General features: G+C 44.0%; 1 protein-coding gene across 1 annotated transcript in view; it reads right to left on the reverse strand.

Annotated features, from left to right (window-relative positions):
• Positions 1-12,777, reverse strand: part of LOC115187803 (kinesin-like protein KIF13A) — a gene marked incomplete at its 5' end in the record, with an annotated part of 72,257 nt that overhangs the window by 43,924 nt on the left and 15,556 nt on the right. The window contains 5 exon segments of the mRNA XM_029746848.1: positions 489-621; positions 828-979; positions 2,851-3,027; positions 8,524-8,688; positions 11,674-11,829. Of these exon segments, the coding sequence (XP_029602708.1) occupies positions 489-621; positions 828-979; positions 2,851-3,027; positions 8,524-8,688; positions 11,674-11,829 (783 nt within the window).

Raw genomic sequence — 12,777 nt, forward strand, 5'->3', positions numbered from 1 at the left:
GTGCTTCCCTGTCCTGTTACCTGTCTGAGCTGGAACACTCCTCCAGTCTGATGTCCTTCCCTGTCCTGTTACCTGTCTGAGCTGGAACACTCCTCCAGTCTGATGTCCTTCCCTGTCCTGTTACCTGTCTGAGCTGGAACACTCCTCCAGTCTGATGTCCTTCCCTGTCCTGTTACCTGTCTGAGCTGGAACACTCTTCCAGTCTGATGTTCTTCCCTGTCCTAGTACCTGTCTGAGCTGGAACACTCCTCCAGTCTGATGTCCTTCCCTGTCCTGTTACCTGTCTGAGCTGGAACACTCCTCCAGTCTGATGTGCTTCCCTGTCCTAGTACCTGTCTGAGCTGGAACACTCCTCCAGTCTGATGTCCTTCCCTGTCCTGTTACCTGTCTAAGCTGGAACACTCCTCCATTCTGATGTCCTTCCCTGTCCTAGTACCTGTCTGAGCTGGAACACTCCTCCAGTCTGATGTCCTTCCCTGTCCTGTTACCTGTCTAAGCTGGAACACTCCTCCAGTCCCGATGTCCTTCCCAGGCTGCATCTCTACATCAGAGTAGTCCCCCTGCTCATTCAGCTCCTGGATAGAAACCCACAGCTCAATACGACGAGACACCTCACTCCACCTGCAGGGACAAATCACATTGGACCTATTTGTCACACATTTATTAGTCACATGTGCCGAATACAGCAGGTGTAGACCTTACCGTGAAATGCTTCCTTACTTACACACAACAAGCATGTGACGGGTGAGTGTGTGTGTGTGGTGCATGCCTTCATGTATCCTTGAGATTATACACATATACATGTGCTCTACACACTGTGTGTGTACCTGTCTCGTAGTGTGCGTGTCTTGGCCAGCAGTGCGTCCAGCTCCCAGAGAGAGCGTCCGTTCCCGGCGCAGCGGTGACCCCACACCTCGATGGCCAGCGCCCCATCTGCGATGAACTCTAAAAACTCCTCTGTCACATGGATCACATAGTCCTACACACAGAGATACTATATCAAACATCAACGATGAGCAGATCACATAGTCCTACACACAGAGATACTATATCAAACATCAACGATGAGCAGATCACATAGTCCTACACAGAGATACTATATCAAACATCAACGATGAGTAGATCACATAGTCCTACACACAGAGATACTATATCAAACATCAACGATGAGTAGATCACATAGTCCTACACAGAGATACTATATCAAACATCAACGATGAGCAGATCACATAGTCCTACACACAGAGATACTATATCAAACATCAACGATGAGCAGATCACATAGTCCTACACAGAGATACTATATCAAACATCAACGATGAGCAGATCACACAGTCCTACACACAGAGATACTATATCAAACATCAACGATGAGCAGATCACATAGTCCTACACAGAGATACTATATCAAACATCAACGATGAGCAGATCACATAGTCCTACACAGAGATACTATATCAAACATCAATGATGAGCAGATCACATAGTCCTACACACAGAGATACTATATCAAACATCAACGATGAGCAGATCACATAGTCCTACACACAGAGATACTATATCAAACATCAACGATGAGCAGATCACATAGTCCTACACAGAGATACTATATCAAACATCAACGATGAGCAGATCACATAGTCCTACACACAGAGATACTATATCAAACATCAACGATGAGTAGATCACATAGTCCTACACAGAGATACTATATCAAACATCAACGATGAGCAGATCACATAGTCCTACACAGAGATACTATATCAAACATCAACGATGAGCAGATCACATAGTCCTACACACAGAGATACTATATCAAACATCAACGATGAGCAGATCACATAGTCCTACACAGAGATACTATATCAAACATCAACAATGAGCAGATCACATAGTCCTATACACAGAGATACTATATCAAACATCAACGATGAGCAGATCACATAGTCCTACACAGAGATACTATATCAAACATCAACAATGAGCAGATCACATAGTCCTACACACAGAGATACTATATCAAACATCAACGATGAGCAGATCACATAGTCCTACACAGAGATACTATATCAAACATCAACGATGAGCAGATCACACAGTCCTACACACAGAGATACTATATCAAACATCAACGATGAGCAGATCACATAGTCCTACACAAAGATACTATATCAAACATCAACGATGAGCAGATCACATAGTCCTACACACAGAGATACTATATCAAACATCAACAATGAGCAGATCACATAGTCCTATACACAGAGATACTATATCAAACATCAACGATGAGCAGATCACACAGTCCTACACAGAGATACTATATCAAACATCAACGATGAGCAGATCACATAGTCCTACACACAGAGATACTATATCAAACATCAACGATGAGCAGATCACATAGTCCTACACACAGAGATACTATATCAAACATCAACGATGAGCAGATCACATAGTCCTACACAGAGATACTATATCAAACATCAACGATGAGCAGATCACATAGTCCTACACACAGAGATACTATATCAAACATCAACGATGAGCAGAAACATGAGAATAATGTGACATATGGGCCCTGGTCTAAAGTAGTCAACTATATAGGGAACAGACTGCCATTTGGGACGCACACATATTCCAACCAGAATCCTCAGCGTCAGTGTCAGCCAGCAGAGGATGATGTGAAATAACTTTTCTAAAATTCATTGGTTTTCCAGAAATCCCAGTTGAAGAGTCCTGAAATCAGGACGGGATCAGGAGGAAATCCAGATTCCTCCAATGGGGATTTCTGGAAAACGTGGGAATTTTAGTAAAGTCACCATAATGTTGTAACCCTATGTTCCCTACCTTGCAGTGGTCGAAGCGGACGGTGAACTGGGCGTCGGGGGTGCGGGGCGTGGTGGGCGTGTCTGGGCTGACCATGGGCGGGGCCACTGTAGGCTCCGCCCCCTCCCAGAAGGTGTACTGGCAGAAGACGAAGTTGGACAGGTTGACAGGCAGCCCCGTGGCCTCCCTGATACGCACCTGTAGTAGAAAAACACCATAAAGAAGATGACCTTATTGTCCAACCTACACAGATCCACTGTTCCCCTGTTTATTCCACATCCTCCGAAAGACACACAGACACATACTGAGGAGTTCTACATACTGAGGAGTTCTACATACTGAGGAGTTCTACATACTGAGGAGTTCTACATACTGAGGAGTTCTACATACTGAGGAGTTCAATATACTGAGGAGTTCTATATACTGAGGAGTTCTATATACTGAGGAGTTCTACATACTGAGGAGTTCAATATACTGAGGAGTTCTATATACTGAGGAGTTCTACATACTGAGGACTTCTACATACTGAGGAGTTCTACATACTGAGGAGTTCTACATACTGAGGAGTTCAATATACTGAGGAGTTCTATATACTGAGGAGTTCTATATACTGAGGAGTTCTATATACTGAGGAGTTCAATATACTGAGGAGTTCTATATACTGAGGAGTTCTACATACTGAGGAGTTCTACATACTGAGGAGTTCTACATACTGAGGAGTTCTACATACTGAGGAGTTCTATATACTGAGGAGTTCTATATACTGAGGAGTTCTACATACTGAGGAGTTCTATATACTGAGGAGTTCTACATACTGAGGAGTTCTACATACTGAGGAGTTCTACATACTGAGGAGTTCTACATACTGAGGAGTTCTATATACTGAGGAGTTCTACATACTGAGGAGTTCTACATACTGAGGAGTTCTACATACTGAGGAGTTCTATATACTGAGGAGTTCTACATACTGAGGAGTTCTACCTACTGAGGAGTTCTATATACTGAGGAGTTCTATATACTGAGGAGTTCTACATACTGAGGAGTTCTATATACTGAGGAGTTCTATATACTGAGGAGTTCTATATACTGAGGAGTTCTACATACTGAGGAGTTCTATATACTGAGGAGTTCTACATACTGAGGAGTTCTACATACTGAGGAGTTCTACATACTGAGGAGTTCTATATACAGAGGAGTTCATTACATACTGAGGAGTTCTACAATACTGAGGAGTTCTACATACTGAGGAGTTCTATATACTGAGGAGTTCTATATACTGAGGAGTTCTACATACTGAGGAGTTCTACATACTGAGGAGTTCTACATACTGAGGAGTTAGAACAGAGGACAGATCTATATACTGAGGAGTTCTATATACTGAGGAGTTCTACATACTGAGGAGTTCTACATACTGAGGAGTTCTACATACAGGAGTTCTACATACTGAGGAGATCAACATACAGAGGAGTTCTATATACTGAGGAGTTCTATATACTGAGGAGTTCTATATACTGAGGAGTTCTACATACTGAGGAGTTCTATATACTGAGGAGTTCTATATACTGAGGAGTTCTATATACTGAGGAGATAGAACAGAGAACAGTTCTACATACTGAGGAGTTCTATATACTGAGGAGTTCTATATAGTGAGGAGTTAGAACAGAGAACAGTTCTATATAGTGAGGAGTTAGAACAGAGAACAGTTCTACATACTGAGGAGTTAGAACAGAGAACAGTTCTACATAGTGAGGAGTTAGAACAGAGAACAGTTCTATATAGTGAGGAGTTAGAACAGAGAACAGTTCTATATAGTGAGGAGTTAGAACAGAGAACAGTTCTATATAGTGAGGAGTGAGAACAGAGGACAGTTCTATATAGTGAGGAGTTAGAACAGAGAACAGTTCTATATAGTGAAGAGTTAGAACAGAGAACAGTTCTATATAGTGAGGAGTTAGAACAGAGGACAGATCAACATACTGAGGAGTTCTATATACTGAGGAGTTCTATATACTGAGGAGTTCTACATACTGAGGAGTTCTATATACTGAGGAGTTCTACATACTGAGGAGTTCTACATACTGAGGAGTTCTACATACTGAGGAGTTCTATATACTGAGGAGTTCTACATACTGAGGAGTTCTATATACTGAGGAGTTCTATATACTGAGGAGTTCTATATACTGAGGAGATAGAACAGAGAACAGTTCTACATACTGAGGAGTTCTATATACTGAGGAGTTCTATATAGTGAGGAGTTAGAACAGAGAACAGTTCTATATAGTGAGGAGTTAGAACAGAGAACAGTTCTACATACTGAGGAGTTAGAACAGAGAACAGTTCTACATAGTGAGGAGTTAGAACAGAGAACAGTTCTATATAGTGAGGAGTTAGAACAGAGAACAGTTCTATATAGTGAGGAGTTAGAACAGAGAACAGTTCTATATAGTGAGGAGTGAGAACAGAGGACAGTTCTATATAGTGAGGAGTTAGAACAGAGAACAGTTCTATATAGTGAAGAGTTAGAACAGAGAACAGTTCTATATAGTGAGGAGTTAGAACAGAGGACAGATCAACATACTGAGGAGTTCTATATACTGAGGAGTTCTATATACTGAGGAGTTCTACATACTGAGGAGTTCTATATACTGAGGAGTTCTACATACTGAGGAGTTCTACATACTGAGGAGTTCTACATACTGAGGAGTTCTATATACTGAGGAGTTCTATATACTGAGGAGTTCTACATACTGAGGAGTTCTACATACTGAGGAGTTCTATATACTGAGGAGTTCTATATACTGAGGAGTTCTATATACTGAGGAGTTCTACATACTGAGGAGTTCTACATACTGAGGAGTTCTATATACTGAGGAGTTCTATATACTGAGGAGTTCTACATACTGAGGAGTTCTATATACTGAGGAGTTCTACATACTGAGGAGTTCTACATACTGAGGAGTTCTACATACTGAGGAGTTCTATATACTGAGGAGTTCTACATACTGAGGAGTTCTACATACTGAGGAGTTTTACATACTGAGGAGTTCTACATACTGAGGAGTTCTACATACTGAGGAGTTCTATATACTGAGGAGTTCTACATACTGAGGAGTTCTACATACTGAGGAGTTCTATATACTGAGGAGTTCTATATACTGAGGAGTTCTACATACTGAGGAGTTCTATATACTGAGGAGTTTTATATACTGAGGAGTTCTACATACTGAGGAGTTCTACATACTGAGGAGTTCTACATACTGAGGAGTTCTACATACTGAGGAGTTCTATATACTGAGGAGTTCTACATACTGAGGAGTTCTACATACTGAGGAGTTCTACATACTGAGGAGTTCTATATACTGAGGAGTTCTATATACTGAGGAGTTCTACATACTGAGGAGTTCTACATACTGAGGAGTTCTATATACTGAGGAGTTCTACATACTGAGGAGTTAGAACAGAGGACAGATCTATATACTGAGGAGTTCTATATACTGAGGAGTTCTACATACTGAGGAGTTCTACATACTGAGGAGTTCTACATACAGGAGTTCTACATACTGAGGAGATCAACATACAGAGGAGTTCTATATACTGAGGAGTTCTATATACTGAGGAGTTCTATATACTGAGGAGTTCTACATACTGAGGAGTTCTATATACTGAGGAGTTCTATATACTGAGGAGTTCTATATACTGAGGAGATAGAACAGAGAACAGTTCTACATACTGAGGAGTTCTATATACTGAGGAGTTCTATATAGTGAGGAGTTAGAACAGAGAACAGTTCTACATACTGAGGAGTTAGAACAGAGAACAGTTCTACATAGTGAGGAGTTAGAACAGAGAACAGTTCTATATAGTGAGGAGTTAGAACAGAGAACAGTTCTATATAGTGAGGAGTTAGAACAGAGAACAGTTCTATATAGTGAGGAGTTAGAACAGAGAACAGTTCTATATAGTGAGGAGTTAGAACAGAGAACAGTTCTATATAGTGAGGAGTTAGAACAGAGAACAGTTCTATATAGTGAGGAGTTAGAACAGAGAACAGTTCTATATAGTGAGGAGTTAGAACAGAGGACAGTTCTATATAGTGAGGAGTTAGAACAGAGGACAGTTCTATATAGTGAGGAGTTAGAACAGAGAACAGTTCTATATAGTGAGGAGTTAGAACAGAGAACAGTTCTATATAGTGAGGAGTTAGAACAGAGAACAGTTCTATATAGTGAGGAGTTAGAACAGAGGACAGTTCTATATAGTGAGGAGTTAGAACAGAGGACAGTTCTATATAGTGAGGAGTTAGAACAGAGGACAGTTCTATATAGTGAGGAGTTAGAACAGAGGACAGTTCTATATAGTGAGGAGTTAGAACAGAGGACAGTTCTATATAGTGAGGAGTTAGGAGTAACAGAGAACAGTTCTATATAGTGAGGAGTTAGAACAGAGGACAGTTCTATATAGTGAGGAGTTAGAACAGAGAACAGTTCTATATAGTGAGGAGTTAGAACAGAGAACAGTTCTATATAGTGAGGAGTTAGAACAGAGGACAGTTCTATATAGTGAGGAGTTAGAACAGAGAACAGTTCTATATAGTGAGGAGTTAGAACAGAGAACAGTTCTATATAGTGAGGAGTTAGAACAGAGAACAGTTCTATATAGTGAGGAGTTAGAACAGAGGACAGTTCTATATAGTGAGGAGTTAGAACAGAGAACAGTTCTATATAGTGAGGAGTTAGAACAGAGGACAGTTCTATATAGTGAGGAGTTAGAACAGAGAACAGTTCTATATAGTGAGGAGTTAGAACAGAGAACAGTTCTATATAGTGAGAGTTAGAACAGAGGACAGTTCTATATAGTGAGGAGTTAGAACAGAGAACAGTTTCTATATAGTGAGGAGTTAGAACAGAGGACAGTTCTATATAGTGAGGAGTTAGAACAGAGAACAGTTCTATATAGTGAGGAGTTAGAACAGAGGACAGTTCTATATAGTGAGGAGTTAGAACAGAGAACAGTTCTATATAGTGAGGAGTGAGAACAGAGGACAGTTCTATATAGTGAGGAGTTAGAACAGAGGACAGTTCTATATAGTGAGGAGTTAGAACAGAGGACAGTTCTATATAGTGAGGAGTTAGAACAGAGGACAGTTCTATATAGTGAGGAGTTAGAACAGAGAACAGTTCTATATAGTGAGGAGTTAGAACAGAGGACAGTTCTATATAGTGAGGAGTTAGAACAGAGGACAGTTCTATATAGTGAGGAGTTAGAACAGAGGACAGTTCTATATAGTGAGGAGTTAGAACAGAGGACAGTTCTATATAGTGAGGAGTTAGAACAGAGGACAGTTCTATATAGTGAGGAGTTAGAACAGAGGACAGTTCTATATAGTGAGGAGTTAGAACAGAGGACAGTTGTATATAGTGAGGAGTTAGAACAGAGGACAGTTCTATATAGTGAGGAGTTAGAACAGAGGACAGTTCTATATAGTGAGGAGTTAGAACAGAGGACAGTTGTATATAGTGAGGAGTTAGAACAGAGGACAGTTGTATATAGTGAGGAGTTAGAACAGAGGACAGTTGTATATAGTGAGGAGTTAGAACAGAGGACAGTTCTATATAGTGAGGAGTTAGAACAGAGGACAGTGATGGCAGCAACCCTCCAGGACCCAGACAGACAGTAGTAGTGTAGGAGACGTACCCTGCAGGAGAGTCTCCTGGCCATGTGGACCATCTCTCCCTGACTGTCCATCACATCGTAGATGCTGCTCTCGCTGGAGTTCTCTGATGAGTCATCTCCTCCCTCCAGCCGCTCCGGCACCGCCCCGCTGACACGCACCAGCTCTACGTGGAGCCTGCCGGCTACCTGTCACACACCAGGGGGTACAGACCCAGCACATCAACACACCTCAGTACAGACCTAAACAGGTCCAGAGTACAGACAGAGAAGGTACAGACCCAGCACATCAACACACCTCAGTACAGACCTAAACAGGTCCAGAGTACAGACAGAGAAGGAGGTACAGACCCAGCACATCAACACACCTCAGTACAGACCTAAACAGGTCCAGAGTACAGACAGAGAAGGAGGTACAGACCCAGCACATCAACACACCTCAGTACAGACCTAAACAGGTCCAGAGTACAGACAGAGAAGGGGGTACAGACCCAGCACGTCAACACACCTCAGTACAGACCTAAACAGGTCCAGAGTACAGACAGAGAAGGAGGTACAGACCCAGCACATCAACACACCTCAGTACAGACCTAAACAGGTCCAGAGTACAGACAGAGAAGGGGGTACAGACCCAGCACGTCAACACACCTCAGTACAGACCTAAACAGGTCCAGAGTACAGACAGAGAAGGAGGTACAGACCCAGCACATCAACACACCTCAGTACAGACCTAAAACAGGTCCAGAAGTACAGACAGAGAAGGAGTACAGACCCAGCACATCAACACACCTCAGTACAGACCTAAACAGGTCCAGAGTACAGACAGAGAAGGTACAGACCCAGCACATCAACACACCTCAGTACAGACCTAAACAGGTCCAGAGTACAGACAGAGAAGAGGTACAGACCCAGCACATCAACACACCATCAGTACAGACCTAAACAGTCCAGAGTACAGACAGAGAAGGAGGTACAGACCCAGCACATCAACACCACCTCAGTACAGACCTAACAGGTCCAGAGTACAGACAGAGAAGGGAGGTACAGACCCATCACGTCAACACACCTCAGTACAGACCTAAACAGGTCCAGAGTACAGACAGAGAAGGAGGTACAGACCCAGGCACGGCAAACACACCTCAGTACAGACCTACAGACAGAGAAGGGGGTACAGACCCAGCACATCAACACACCTCAGTACAGACCTAAACAGGTCCAGAGTACAGACAGAGAAGGAGGTACAGACCCAGCACATCAACACACCTCAGTACAGACCTAAACAGGTCCAGAGTACAGACAGAGAAGGAGGTACAGACCCAGCACATCAACACACCTCAGTACAGACCTAAACAGGTCCAGAGTACAGACAGAGAAGGAGGTACAGACCCAGCACATCAACACACCTCAGTACAGACCTAAACAGGTCCAGAGTACAGACAGAGAAGGTACAGACCCAGCACATCAACACACCTCAGTACAGACCTAAACAGGTCCAGAGTACAGACAGAGAAGGAGGTACAGACCCAGCACATCAACACACCTCAGTACAGACCTAAACAGGTCCAGAGTACAGACAGAGAAGGAGGTACAGACCCAGCACATCAACACACCTCAGTACAGACCTAAACAGGTCCAGAGTACAGACAGAGAAGGGGGTACAGACCCAGCACATCAACACACCTCAGTACAGACCTAAACAGGTCCAGAGTACACAGATTAACACCAAGTTCCCCAGAAGCCATTTCAATATCCTGGTAGCAGCATGTAGTCAGATACATATTGAGAACAAGCAATCACATTTCTTTAGTAACTTTGCAGACACTTATCCAGAGACTTACAGGAACAATCACATTTCTTTAGTAACTTAGCAGACACTTATCCAGAGACTTACAGGAACAATCACATTTCTTTAGTAACTTAGCAGACTCTTATCCAGAGACTTACAGGAGCAATCACATTTCTTTAGTAACTTAACAGACTCTTATCCAGAGACTTACAGGAACAATCACATTTCTTTAGTAACTTAGCAGACACTTATCCAGAGACTTACAGGAACAATCACATTTCTTTAGTAACTTAACAGACTCTTATCCAGAGACTTACAGGAACAATCACATTTCTTTAGTAACTTAACAGGCACTTATCCAGAGACTTACAGGAGCAATTAGGGTTGTGTGTCTTGCTCAACAGCACAGTGACAGATTTTACACCTAGTCAGCTCGGGGATTCGAACCAGCAACCTTTCGGTTACTTGCCCAACCCTCTTAATCACTAGACCAGGGTTTCCCAAACTCAGTCCTGCCCTCGGCATTACACAGCTGATTCAAATAACCAACTCATCCTCCGACTAGGATGATTTGAATCAACCACAACGTGTACCCAGTGGGGCCCCAGGACCCAGTTTGGGAAACCCGGCGCTATGCTACCTGCCAACCCAGCAAGGAACTGAAGAACTTCCATGTAGCTGATAACAACACAATCCCACTGTATCATTACCATCGTTAATCATTACTAAACCTCCTTAAGTGAGATGTGTATGTCTATGAATGTGTGTGTATGTCTGTGTATGTGTGTGTGTGTGTGTGTGTATGTGTGTGTGTGTGTGTGTGTGTGTGTGTGTGTGTGTGTGTGTGTGTGTGTGTGTGTGTGTGTGTGTGTGTGTGTGTATGTGTGTGGTGTGTGTGTAAATGTGTGTGTGTGTGTGTGTGTGTGTGTGTGTGTGTGTGTGTGTTGTATGTGTGTGTGTGTGTGTGTGTATATGTGTGTGTGTGTGTGTGTGTGTGTGTGTGTGTGTATGTGTGTGTGTGTGTGTGTGTGTGTATGTGTGTGTGTGTGTGTGCATTCCTCTGAGTGTGTGTGTGTGTATGTGTGTGTGTGCATTCCTCTGAGTGTGTGTGTGTGTGTGTATGTGTGTGTGTGTGTGCATTCCTCTGAGTGTGTGTGTGTGTGTGTGTGTGTGTGTGTGTATGTGTGTGTGTGTGTGCATTCCTCTGAGTGTGTGTGTCACAGGAGGCTGTTGAAGGGAGGACGGCTCATAATAATGTCCGGAACGAATCAAATGGAAACCATGTATTTGATACCATTCCACTGATTCCACTCCAGCCATTACCACGAGCCTGTCCTCCCCAATGAAGGTGCCACCAACCTCCTGTGGTGTGTGTGTTGTTCTCTCACCTCCCCCTGCTGGCTGATGATAGGAACAGCGTACTGTAGTCTGATATCATGGAAAAGACACTCCAGAAAGACGTTGGCCACTCCTATCAGGTTGTGGTTCTCCTGAGCTTCATAGAAGGACTCACTGTGCTGCTTGTGGTTGTTCAGCTTGGTATTCTGATACATGATACAAACACACACCTGAAAACTTCACCCATCATCCAATTATCATCTTCATCACTGAGAAACAATACTTTCCCTCCCACAATCACTTCCAGCAGTGTCTCCCCTCGGAACATGATCCCTTCTAACCCTCCCCTCTATCTCCCCTCTCTCTCCTCCCCTCTATCCCCCCTCTCTCTCCTCCCCTCTATCTCCCCTCTCTCTCCTCCCCTCTATCCCCCCTCTCTCCTCCCCTCTATCTCCCCTCTCTCCTCCCCTCTATCTCCCCTCTCTCTCCTCCCCTCTATCTCCCCTCTCTCTATCCCCCCTCTCTCTCCTCCCCTCTATCTCCCCTCTCACTCCTCCCCTCTATCCCCCCTTCTCTCTCTCCTCCCCTCTATCCCCCCTCTCTCCTCCACTCTATCCCCCCTCTCTCTCTCCTCCCCTCTATCTCCCCTCTCTCTCCTCCCCTCTATCCCCCCTCTCTCTCTCCTCCCCTCTATCCCCCCCTCTCTCTCTCCTCCCCTCTATCCCCCCTCTCTCTCCTCCCCTCTATCCCCTCTCTCATCATTCCCATCTATCCCCCCTCTCACCTCCCCTCTCTCACCATCCCCTCTCTCCTCCCCTCTTACTCCTCCCTCTATCCCCCCTCTCACCATCCCTCTCTCTCCTCCCCTCTATCCCCCCTCTCACCATCCCTCTCTCTCCTCCCCTCCTCTCTCCTCCCCTCCTCTCTATCTCCCCCTCTCACCATCCCTCTCTTTCCTCCCCTCCTCTCTCCTCCCCTCCTCTCTATCTCCCCCTCTCACCATCCCTCTCTTTCCTCCCCTCCTCTCTTCTCCCCTCCTCTCTCCATCTCCCCCTCTCACCATCCCTCTCTTTCCTCCCCTCCTCTCTATCTCCCCCTCTCACCATCCCTCTCTTTCCTCCCCTCCTCTCTTCTCCCCTCCTCTCTCCATCTCC

Source organism: Salmo trutta, unplaced genomic scaffold, assembly GCF_901001165.1.
Source record: "Salmo trutta unplaced genomic scaffold, fSalTru1.1, whole genome shotgun sequence".
Classification (NCBI taxonomy): Eukaryota; Metazoa; Chordata; class Actinopteri; order Salmoniformes; family Salmonidae; genus Salmo; species Salmo trutta.